We start from the raw sequence: 12500 nt of genomic DNA, 5'->3' as shown, positions 1-12500 counted from the left end.
CATCCCCCTCTCTCTCTCTCTTCTCTGATCACTAATCTCTTCTCCTTTCCTGCTCTTTTCTCCATCCTCTTCCTCTTCCTCCTCCTCCTCCTCTTCCTCATCAGAATGCAGACGCCCGTCTCCATGGTGATGGGCATCGTCTTCGCCCCGCTGGGTCTGGTGCTGGTGTTCACGGCGGCCATCACCCCTCAGTGGCGCGAGGGGCAGGTGCAGGTGCATGTGGGCGCGGCGGGCATCGGTGCCCTGGGAGGCGGCTTGGGTGCGGGCAGAGCGGGCATCGCGGGCGAGGGCCTCCTCCTGCTGCGCTCCGACGGCCTGTGGGAGAGCTGCCTGCAGGTGGCGCTGTCGGAGGTGAAGCAGTGCTGGCCGGTGAGCGGCGCGTACGAGCGGGACAGGCGCGTTCGAGCCGCCCAGGGCCTGGTGCTGGCCTCGCTCTTCCTGTGCGGCGCAGGCATCGTGCTGGCCAGCGTGGGCGTGCGCTGCTGGACCGACCTGCCCCTGCGTGGCATCGCCGCGGCCGCCGGCGGGCTCCTGGTCGCTCTCGCCGGCCTGCTCAGCCTCGCGGCGCTCGGGCTCTACACGCACAACCTGCCCGCGCTGGGCAACGAGGAGCCGGCGGTCAGCGGCGGCGTCGCGAGCAGCTCCGTCCAGCGAGCCTCGTCCGCCCAGCAGCTGCCCCGCCTGTGGCTGCGTCCGGCCGGGTCGCTGTACTTCGGCTGGGTGGGCGGCTGGGTCCAGGTGCTGGGAGGCGCGGCGCTCATGCTGAGCTTCAAGAGGCCGCACTGCCCGTCCTGCCCCAAGCAGCGCCCCCCGGTGGACAACACTGAGACCTACGAGGTCGCCTGCTGATAGAGAGGAGGATGCAGAGAGAAGAGAGAGAGAAAGAGAGAGAGAGAGAGAGAAGGAAGAAGAGGAGAGGAAGAACAGAACACTGGAGAACGAAGGACTACTCACATATATTTACACACACACACACATATACACATATTTACACACACACACACACCCACCCACACACACACACACACACACACTCAGAGAAGTGACAGATTAGCTGGGTGTTGTCATGAAGGCAGCCCCTGTTGAATGTCTGGCGGCTGGAGGAACCGGTCTGGTGCTGAGGGCTTAAGCCGGGATAAGAGCAGAGGATGTCGAGCGCCGCTCTCTTGGGGTGGGGGGGCAAGCAGGCAAACCCTGTAGGACTGAACGGCAGATTCACTCAGACAATGCACTGAATTAGACGACTTAGAGGGCTGAAGTTTCTATTCATCGCTTTTGAATGTAGAGGGCTACGACCTGCTTCAGCTGCCATGCATATACTGTAGCTCACAGGAGTCAGACACCTGTCTGCTTCAGGATGCTTCAGAGCTGTCGCTAGTTTTGCTAACTTAATAGCTGTTGATATCTTGTCATAAATCTGCTTAAGAATTTTCAGCAGTGGTTTGTGTATTGCGTAAATAAACATCATGTATTTTCAGAATCTCCATTATTTGTAAATGCAGTTTTAGGTTCACTGTTTCTGTCCTTTTTGGAAGCCCCTAGGTAGCAAAAAGCTTTTCTATCAGTCTTTTGTAGGAAGAAAAAACTGTATAAATAAATCATTGTGAAATATCTGTGTTGCATCGTAGAACCTGAATATGAAAATCTTTCCTGAAGTAAACATTTCATGTCAAGCCATAAGCGTGCAATGTGAAGGAACAGTGTGTGTGTGTGTCCTACTTGGTGAATAGCAGAGTGACTGCTGAGACCTCTACAACTGAGCGGTGTGTCGCTGTCTCGTAGTTTGTGTGTAAACATGCCATTTGAAGCGTCTTAAATAAAAGAGAGATAACCTGCCTGGCTGATTCATTTCATGTGAAGTCAGGAGAGAGTGTGTCAGAATTAATGAGATGGTTCCCTTTCCTTAGAATGCTGCCACTGCTTGTGGTTTGTTTAAACACACACACACACACACACACACACACACACACACACACACACACACACACACACACACACACACACACACACACACACACACACACACACACACACACACACACACACACACACACACCGCATTTTGCCTCTGGTTAGAGAGAGTGGCTGGCGAAGTGTGTGGAAATTCAAAGGAGTGTGTATTTCCGCGTTACTCAGTAAAAATAATGTTGTTCATCTTTAACTGAACTTTCCCTTCTCCTCCATAACCTCCTTCCTCATTTCCCCTTGTGCAACTGCATACGTTGTTTCCTCCTAATAAAATGCAGATTGACAACTCTGCACGCTCCCTAGGCTATATACTGTATACTATACCTGTGGGTATATGAGTTAGAGTGGGTCTATAGCTGTGGGTATGAGTTAAAGTGGGGCTATAGCTGTGGGTATATGAGTTAGAGTGGGTCTATAGCTGTGGGTATGAGTTAGAGTGGGATTATATGGGTATGAGTTAAAGTGGGGCTATAGCTGTGGGCATGAGTTAGAGTGGGACTATAGCTGTGGGTATGAGTTAGAGTGGGGCTATAGCTGTGGGTATGAGTTAGAGTGGGACTATAGCTGTGGGTATGAGTTAAAGTGGGACTATAGCTGTGGGTATATGAGTTAGAGTGGGTTTATAGCTGTGGGTATGAGTTAGAGTGGGACTATAGCTGTGGGCATGAGTTACTGTAGAGTGGGACTTGGCTATATAGCTGAGGGCATGAGTTACTGTAGAGTGGGACTATAGCTGTGGGCATGAGTTACTGTAGAGTGGGACTTGGCTATATAGCTGTGGGCATGAGAGTTAGAGTGGGACTATAGCTGTGGGCATGAGAGTTAGACTGGGACTTGGCTATATAGCTGAGGGCATGAGTTACTGTAGACTGGGACTTGGCTATATAGCTGAGGGCATGAGTTACTGTAGACTGGGACTTGGCTATATAGCTGAGGGCATGAGAGTTAGACTGGGACTTGGCTATATAGCTGAGGGCATGAGAGTTAGAGTGGGACTTGGCTATATAGCTGTGGGCATGAGTTACTGTAGACTGGGACTTGGCTATATAGCTGAGGGCATGAGTTACTGTAGACTGGGACTTGGCTATATAGCTGAGGGCATGAGAGTTAGAGTGGGACTTGGCTATATAGCTGTGGGCATGAGTTACTGTAGACTGGGACTTGGCTATATAGCTGAGGGCATGAGTTACTGTAGACTGGGACTTGGCTATATAGCTGAGGGCATGAGTTACTGTAGAGTGGGACTTGGCACGCTATCAGATTCAGTTGAGGGTGGAGTCTCCAGGGACGATCCCCAAGGCGAGTGGTATGATTTGTCTGTCTGTGATGCCATCAGCGGTGTGTGTGTGTGTGTGTGTGTGTGTGTGTGTGTGTGTGTGTGTGTGTGTGTGTGTGTGTGTGTGTGTGTGTGCGTTAAGCCTGGCTACCCCTGAAACACGACATACGCAGGCGGGGAAAAGATAGATATTAGTCTCTTCACTCCAGTGCTCTTGTGAAGGACGGCGCTGTAGTGTGTGTGTGTGTGTGTGTGAGAGCTGCTGTATTCCAATCAGGCCTCTATCAGCACTGTAGTGTGTGTGTGTGTGTGTGTGTGTGTGTGTGTGTGTGTGTGTGAGCTGCTGTATTCCAATCAGGCCTCTATCAAGCTCCGCGTTGAGCCTTCAGGTGTTGGAGAAGCACACACTCCAGCTGTTGAATGAGCGCCACACACACACACAGATCCTCACGCTGAAGGGCTTGTGTAGAAAATCAGGCCTGCTTCTGCACAGCTTCCAGTGGGACAAAAGCCTTGCAGCTGCTGCTGCTGCTGCTGCCACACTTCTGTTTGAGTGTGTGTGTGTGTGTGTGTGTGTGTGTGTGTGTGTGTGAGAGCTTGGGTGCAGCACATCTCAGAGACATATCTGGGAGAGATGTTTTATAATCAGACAGGAGGTGCAGCGTGGTGTGTGTGTGTGTGTGTGTGTGTGTGTGTGTGTGTGTGTGTGTGTGTGTGTGTGTCTGGGGAGGGTTAGTAAGTGTGTACAGGCAGTTATTTATGTTTCTTTGGTTACCATGGCGATGCATGCCACTGCGGGGCTGTTTATGCACTGAAGACAAAGACCTTTTTCTATAAAAGGAGAAATGAGGTAAAGGAATTGAAAATACCACACAAATGCAAACCCTATATCACTCAAACAACATGCGCACACACACACACACACACACACACACACACACACACACACACACACACACACACACAAACCACACATACCACACACTATGTCTGTCTTCAAGTCAAACTGAATGATGCCACCACCACCAGCACAATAACAGACACGACAGGGGAACAACAAAGAGAGATGCTAATGAATGCCGCCGTGCGCTGAGGCTTGTAATTAAACCATCTGTCACACAGCCAACAAGGGCCAGACAGATCTTTCACTGCTGACACAGGAGGGAAGGGAGACACACATGAGAATTTGTTGTCATTATTTGAGTAGATAAATGACAGAGACATTCATAGATCTTTACACACATGGCAGTGTCTAATGTGGTGGAAAGTACAGCTATGGTGGGATTTGCTTGCTGCTGTTGATGAGAGCTCTGAGGAAGGAAAGTACCCCAGACTGTTAGCATTAGTTAGCAAAGCTCTGTCTACTACACCACAGACTGTTGGCATTAGTTAGCAAAGCTCTGTCTACACCACAGGCTGTTAGCATTAGTTAGCAGAGCTTTGTTTATATTCCAGGCAATTAGCGTTAATTAGCAGAGCTTCATTAAAAATCAGCCTTGTCAAGAGCTGCACAATGGAAGATGGTCTGGGGTCAGTAACAGTGTGCATTATACTTTTTGTTTCTCTCTCTCTCTCTCTGGGAGATATGGGGTTATTCAACCAGATCAAATTACTAATTAGTAAGAAATGCATATCCTACTCTTGGCACTCACTACTGTGGCAAACCTTCCACAGTAACTTTCTCTAATCAATGTTTCAACGGGATTTCAATAACAATGGAATTCTCTGAAGTCTTTCAACCATCAATTAAAATGTTCGAGATCAGATCTTGTTGAGACGTGGACTAAAAGGGGGAATGTGGACAAACATGTTTGCATGTAGCTATAGCCTGCAGGGCAAATGCACTCTAGCCTACCATGCCACCAGGCCTGTAAGATGCTACTAGTAGCCTACAAGGCCAATGCCACTATAAGATGCTACTAGTAGCCTACAATGCCAATGCCACTAGTATAAGATGCTACTAGTAGCCTACGAGGCCAATGCCACTAGTATAAGATGCTACTAGTAGCCTACGAGGCCAATGCCACTAGTATAAGATGCTACTAGTAGCCTACGAGGCCAATGGCACTAGTATAAGATGCTACTAGTAGCGTACAAGGCCAATGCCACTAGTATAAGATGCTACTAGTAGCCTACAAGGCCAATGCCACTAGTATAAGATGCTACTAGTAGCCTACAAGGCCAATATAGTTGGCAAATGCCACTAGTAGCCAACTAACCTGATGCGTCCTTGCCTGTGCTTGTTGAGGTGACCAAGCTACATTGCAAAGGACACCTTGGGTAACGCTACATGCTACAGTAACTGCTTCTACCACAGGATGAGAGGGCAGAAGTTGAAGTGATGTACAGTATAATGCACCTCTGTGTTGTGTCTCTGTAATGTGGTGTGTGCCTCACAGATCTGGCAGGACTGGCTTACATAACACTGCAGTGTGTTCTCCAGTCTCCCACTGACTTACATGGGGAGCTGTGTAGGGTGGGGTGTGTTTGGGAGGGGTGCACTCTTTAAAAAAAGGGTTCTTAGGGTGCTATATAGAACCATGCAGGCTTGAAAAGAACTCTCAGGGGTTCCTTTGACGAACCCTTCCAAATGTTTTAAAGAACCATCTAGGGGTGCCATATATTATGCAATAGAACCATTTTTGGTTCTACATTATATAGCACCTTTTTTTTTTTTATAAGAGTGTGGGGTGGGATGTGTTTGGGACAGGGTGGTTGTGGGGAGGGGTATGTTTGGGGTGGGGTCTAGGTAGGCGGAGAAAATGGTCTAAGGCCTCCCGAGATGGAATTCAAACAGAAACCTTCATCTGAGGTCCAAGGCTTCAACCTGCACGCCACACATGCATCCACACACAGGTCATGCAGACCTCCGCCAAGTTAGTGGGTCCACAGCATGTGCTGAGAGATCAAATGAATGTACCATACCAGAGACATTTACAGTGGGTATAGTAAGTATTCATACCCATGCTAAAGTTGACTAAAAAGAGGAATATAAAATCATCTTTTGAAAATTGATTGTAATGCCTTAATTAAAAAAATGAGTAAAAATCAAACCGCTAAGGACACTAATTTTCTTTGTGATTGAAGAATGTATCGTAAATAGATAAATGTTCTTCCTTAAATACAGGGAGCATAAGTAATTGACCCCTATGTTAAATTCCCATAGGAGCAGGAGGATTTTTTATATGTTTTTATTTTTAAAGGCCAGCTATTTCATGGATCCAGGTATTATGCATCCTGATAAAGTTCCCTTGGCCTTTGGAATTAAAATAGCCCCACATCATCACATACCCTTCACCATAGCTAGAGATTGGCATGGTGCTTTTTCCAGTTAGCCTATTAGCCTGTTTGATGCTCATTGAGCTCAATGCAAATCAAACAGGCTAATAGGCTAACTGGAAAAAGCACCATGCCAATCTCTAGCTATGGTGAAGGGTATGTGATGATGTGGGGCTATTTTAATTCTTTAGCATGGGTATGAATACTTACTATAGCCACTGTATATATATGAGGAGACACTGCACTGGAAAAATCGCCCATTGAAATGCATGGGGTAACTTCCTAACACAAAGATGGCGGGTGTTTACGCCGCTTTTACTGTACTGAGGACAAATGTACTGTATTGGGGACGCATGTACTGTATTTACTGAGGACGCATACTGAGGACACATGCACTGTATGCACTGAATTGACTGAGGACGCATGTACTGTATATATATTTACTGAGGACACATGTACTGTATATATATATTTACTGAGGACGCATGTACTGTATATATATTTACTGAGGACGCATGTACTGTATATATATTTGCTGAGGACACATGTACTGTATATATATTTACTGAGGACACATGTACTAAATTGACTGAGGACGCATGTACTGAATTGACTACTGAATTGACTGAGGACGCATATACTGAATTGACTGAGGATGCATGTACTGAATTGACTACTGAATTGACTGAGGACGCATGTACTGTAGTTATAGACGCATATGTATTTACTGAGCATGCATACTGTATTGAACTGTATTGATAAAAGGAGCTGATTGTGAGTGACCAATGATTGCGTAACTGCAGGGCAATGATGTCAGCGGTTGTCAGCTTTCCATGGATAAAATAGCCACTTAGTGAGTCAGAATGACGCAGGCACGACAATGACCTTCAAATGATGACGACCTTCAGACTAGGACGCCGCGTCTCCAGAGCAACTGGCATTATGCTGCAGCCGTGACACACCGATAATTCACCAGCAGCGTGAAATCAAAATGAACAGTGTGTGCTGCCCACCTCCTCATCAGCGCTGTACACACACACACACACACACACACACACCTCCTCATCAGCGCTGTACACACACACACACACACACACCTCCTCATCAGTGCTGTACACACACACACACACACACACACCTCCTCATCAGCGCTGCACACCTCACACACACCTCCTCATCAGCGCTGTACACCTCACACACACACCTCCTCATCAGAGAGCGCTGTACACCTCACACACACACATACAAACACACACACCTCCTCATCAGCACTGTACACCTCACACACACACACACACACACACACACCTCCTCATCAGCGCTGTACACCTCACACACACACATGTACACCTCACACACACACACACACACACACAAACCTCCTCATCAGCGCTGTACATCTCTCTCTCTCTCTCTCTCTCTCTCTCTCACATACACACACACACACACACACACAGAGTCCCTCCCAGGTGGTGTTGAACTCCATGAGTCACATCTGTGTTTGCTGTGAGGGTCCTATGAAGTGTACTCTCCCACAGAGGCTCTGTGTAGAGGACAGACACACACACACTCTTTAGAGAACACACACACACACACACACACACATACTCTCTCTTTAGCGGAAACACGCACACATACACACACTCTTTAGAGGACAGACACACACACACACACTCTTTAGAGAACACACACACACACAAACACACACACACACACACACACACACACACAGTCCGATTCATTACTGTGCTACAGATCAATAATAACTACACAAAACCTGTCCGATTCATTACTGTGCTACAGTACAGCTCAATAATAACTACACAACACCTGTCCTATTCATTACTGTGCTATAGTACAGCTCAATAATAACTACACAACACCTGTCCTATTCATTACTGTGCTACAGATTAGCTGAACGTGACTAGAGTTGACTCTTCCCCAACTCTGCAGCTGAGACCTCAAAGCACTAAAGATCTAAAGAAACACAGAGAGTCAGAGCACATCAAAGAAGCAGATCAACTGCCAACCCAGCAGGGCTCACAGAGACTAGATCAACTGCAAACCCAGCAGGGCTCACACAGACTAGATCAACTGCAAACCCAGCAGGGCTCACACAGACTAGATCAACCCAGCAGGGCTCACACAGACTAGATCAACTGCAAACCCAGCAGGGCTCACACAGACTAGATCAACCCAGCAGGGCTCACACAGACTAGATCAACTGCAAACCCAGCAGGGCTCACACAGAGGACAACTGCTATCTGAATTTCAAATATCAGAGCAGCTTTCCTTTAGCTTTATCTATATAGCCTAACCAATATCTGTTCTCTAAGTTTCAGATTCATCTGCCATTTAATTTATATGTCCCTGCGCCATTTAGTCTTGTCTTTATGATTTCTTACATGTTGTGTTCTATCTATTTCATGGATGCCACTGTGCAGTTTTATAATACTTGTATTATATGTATTGATGGTGCTGGAGCAGCGACAGGCTGAGAGGAGCTCAGTTGGCAATCGCCACGGCAGCAGCGGAGTGGAGCTCAGTTGGTCATCGCCACGGCAGCAGCGGAGAGGAGCTCAGTTGGTCATCGCCACGGCAGCAGCGGAGTGGAGCTCAGTTGGTCATCGCCACGGCAGCAGCAGAGTGGAGCTCAGTTGGTAATCGCCATGGCAGCAGCGGAGTGGAGCTCAGTTGGTAATCGCCACGGCAGCAGTGGAGTGGAGCTCAGTTGGTAATCGCCACGGCAGCAGCACAGCAAAGCCAGAGACTTTCTGATGAGGAGACTCAGCACTCAAAGAATCCTCCACAGAAATGCACTGGGTTAGTGTGTAACGCCAATATGGCTGCTGTCTACACATATCTGCCCCTCCCTGTGTGGCTCCCCATTCACCTGAATAGGGAAATAGCTGCCCATAAGTTAACTGCCCAAAGTCCTTTGCAAGATGGCCGCCAACACTTGCCTACAAGCACTTTGGAAAAAACACTCTTCTGCAACACAGCAGGGTTCCAAGAGCCCGAGACTCAAGGAACACACCTGGCCCTCATTAGGTATGACACAAGAAGGCAGATAAAGGTGTAGTTTGAAAACAGAAGACAGTTAAAGGTATAGTTTGAAAACAGAAGACAGTTAAAGGTGTAGTCTGAAGTCAACGCTTTTGTTCAAAGACAAATGAGATGTGGGCTGCATGTACTGTATCCATGTTCAGGCTAGAGCCTGAGATGAGGTGTGTCTATTGCACATACTCACTGTGAGCTCGCTTATTCTGGGAGCAGAGAACTTTTGTGAAATAAACACACAAAGAAACATTGATTTTCTCAATACATTATTGCGCTTTGTTATATTACATTTAAAGATGCACAGAGATAAAACAATATAAACATTTCCTTAAAATAATTTCTCAACATCTTGGGGAGGGAGAGGGGGGGGAATAGGACAGAGCCCTATTTGTCTGGCTCATAAACTCATGATCACAGCCACAATAGGATCTTTAGTTGAGACATTTACAACCAAGAACAAGAGGTTTGTGTGGAAGGCCTGGATATGTCCGGCCATCTCAGTCTCATAAAACATGACAATGCTGGGATCCACTCAGGGCAATTTAGACTCCATGTTGCTGCTCCTGCTGGGAGAAGACAGTCGTCTGAGGGCAGTTGTGCCCATCTGTTCGTGGGCATTTGCACCATCCTTGGATCAAAGCAGGCCTCATGAGGACATTTTAAAACGTGGGATAGTCTGAAGATTTTCCTCGTGGATATACAGATGCTGCTCTAGCCCTTGTGGGTACATTCTCAGTTGTAGGAGCGTTACAGTTTAACAGAGATTCACACCTCCATCCCTTACGGAGGCCATCTTAGCTTTACACAGACGCCTCCAGAGGTCCTCAGATGTGGACGTGTCACAGGGATGCTTTATCAGTTTTACAGGGACGCTTCTGGTGTCCTCAGATGTGGACGTGTCACAGGGATGCTTTATCAGTTTTACAGGGACGCTTCTGGCGTCCTCAGATGTGGACGTATCACAGGGATGCTTTATCAGTTTTACAGGGACGCTTCTGGTGTCCTCAGATGTGGATGTGTCACAGGGATGCTTTATCAGTTTTACAGGGACGCTTCTGGCGTCCTCAGATGTGGATGTGTCACAGAAATGCTTTATCAGTTTTACAGGGACGTTTTTTGGCGTCCTCAGCTCTAGAAGCGGTACAGTTTTGCAGGGCCGATGAGGCGCTGCTCCGATGTAGAAGTAGTTGTCTGTGGAGCTTCTGCTCAGATGTAGAAGTAGTTGTCTGTGGAGGCGCTGGCTGAGCTCAGGTTCAGGGGGTCGACGGAGAGCTCCATCTGGGACGCGTCCGACTCCGAGGCCGCGGTCGTCGCTGTCGTGTCCAACGCGTCGGGCAGCTCCGCGTCCACCAGGTCTTCTCCGAGGCTCAGGCGCAGGCTAAACGCACCTCCGGGACCGTCGCTAACGCCAACGCCGTCGCCGTCGCCACCCTGCGTTTCCACGGCGATGCCGTCGGCAGCTTGGCGCTCTGAGCCCTCGGCTGCCTCGTCCGGTGCCCCCGTGGTCTCGGCCTCCTCCGGTGCGGCCCTGGCGCGCTCCCGCTCCTTCTCCTTCTCCTTCTCCTTCTCGGCCGCGAGCCGGTCGATCTCCAGGACGAGGTCCTCGTTGTTCTGCTTCCACTCTCGGAACTTGTCCACCGTCAGCTCCGAGTCGTCCAGGATCCTGTTGAGGAGCTGCAGCTCCGCCTCCTTCGCCTAAACACACAAACAAACAAACAAACAAACAAACAAACAAACAAACAAGTCAAAGTTAGAGTTCAGTTAAAGTTAAAGGTGACATTAACAGACTTTAATCGGCACAGATTAGCATCAGTGGGGTCGACGTTACCACTGTTCCACAGACGCCAGCTATCCAAAAAGACACAAATAAAAACACTTTGTTCACAGATCAGCCGTCTAAAAAGACACAAATAAAAACACAGTTCAGCTGTCTGAAAAGGGTTTTCTAATAAAAAGCAATTAGTTGATAGTTCAGCTATCTAAAAAGGGTTAGTTGATAAAAATACTTTGTGTACTTTGGTAGTTTTATATTCTTTCAGCTGCATTGTGTTGGAATAAACAACTTGATTAGCGGGATCAGAGCCTGTTAATCAGATGAAGGGCATATAATAGCCATGGCTGCTGAGTGAATTAGGCCCCACGGGAACATGACTCTGGGTCGTGTGAGTGTGTGTGTGTGTGCGTGTGTGTGTACACTCCTATTGAGAGAGAAGCAATTAGTTGCAGATGAGATGAGATGAGCTGAGCTGAGCACTAATGGCCTGAACAGCCTGTTATCAGACAGACCCACGCCAAACCCACACCAGACCCACGCTAAACCCACGCTAAACCCACGCCAGACCCACACCAGACCCACGCCAGACCCACACCAGACCCACACCAGACCCACACCAGACCCACGCTAAACCCACGCTAGACCCACACCAGACTCACATCAGACCCACGCTAAACCCACGCCAGACCCACACCAGACCCACGCCAGACCCACACCAGACCCACGCCAGACCCATACCAGACTCACACCAGACTCAACCCAGATCCACGCCAGACCAGGGCCTGATGATGGTACGTGTGTGTGTGTTTGTGTGTGTATGTGTGTGGGAGGGGGTCCATATTACTGTTGGGGTTGATGTGTGTGTGTGTGGGGAGGTATAATACTGAGGGAGTTGATGTGTGTGTGTGTAGGGAGGTATATTACTGAGGGAGTTGATGTGTGTGTGTGTGTGTATGTGTGAGTGTCTGTGTGTGTGTGTGTGTGAGAGGTATATTACTGATGAGTGTATGTGTGTGTATGTGTGTGTGAGTGTTCCTCAACTTGAGCTTGCTCTGTAGTGTGTGTTGGTGGTGTGTGTGTGTGTGTGTGTGTGTGTGTGTGTGTGTGTGTGTGTGTGTGTGTGTTCATCACCTTGAGCGTGCT

General features: G+C 48.3%; 2 protein-coding genes across 2 annotated transcripts in view; one reads left to right on the top strand and one right to left on the bottom strand.

The window, feature by feature from the left end:
• Positions 1 to 105: 105 nt before the first annotated feature.
• On the top strand, positions 106 to 1304 carry cldn23l (claudin 23-like). Its single transcript, XM_062523521.1, has one exon. The coding sequence runs from the start codon at positions 106 to 108 to the stop codon at positions 847 to 849; it is 744 nt and encodes a 247-aa protein (XP_062379505.1). The 3' UTR covers positions 850 to 1304.
• Positions 1305 to 9860: 8556 nt separating this feature from the next.
• The window catches only part of cnksr1 (connector enhancer of kinase suppressor of Ras 1), a 50849-nt gene continuing 48209 nt past the window's right edge, over positions 9861 to 12500 (bottom strand). Inside the window, exon 21 of the mRNA XM_062522634.1 lies at positions 9861 to 11278. Within this exon, the coding sequence (XP_062378618.1) occupies positions 10790 to 11278 (489 nt within the window). The 3' untranslated portion in view covers positions 9861 to 10789. The remainder of the gene's footprint in view (positions 11279 to 12500) is intronic.

Source organism: Sardina pilchardus, chromosome 20, assembly GCF_963854185.1.
Source record: "Sardina pilchardus chromosome 20, fSarPil1.1, whole genome shotgun sequence".
NCBI lineage: Eukaryota > Metazoa > Chordata > Actinopteri > Clupeiformes > Clupeidae > Sardina > Sardina pilchardus.
This window is presented reverse-complemented; position numbering and strand designations above follow the sequence as displayed.

What these genes read in the sequence shown, in the direction of transcription:
- cldn23l (XM_062523521.1), top strand. Translation starts at nt 106, where the DNA reads ATGCAGACGCCCGTCTCCATGGTGATGGGCATCGTCTTCGCCCCGCTG.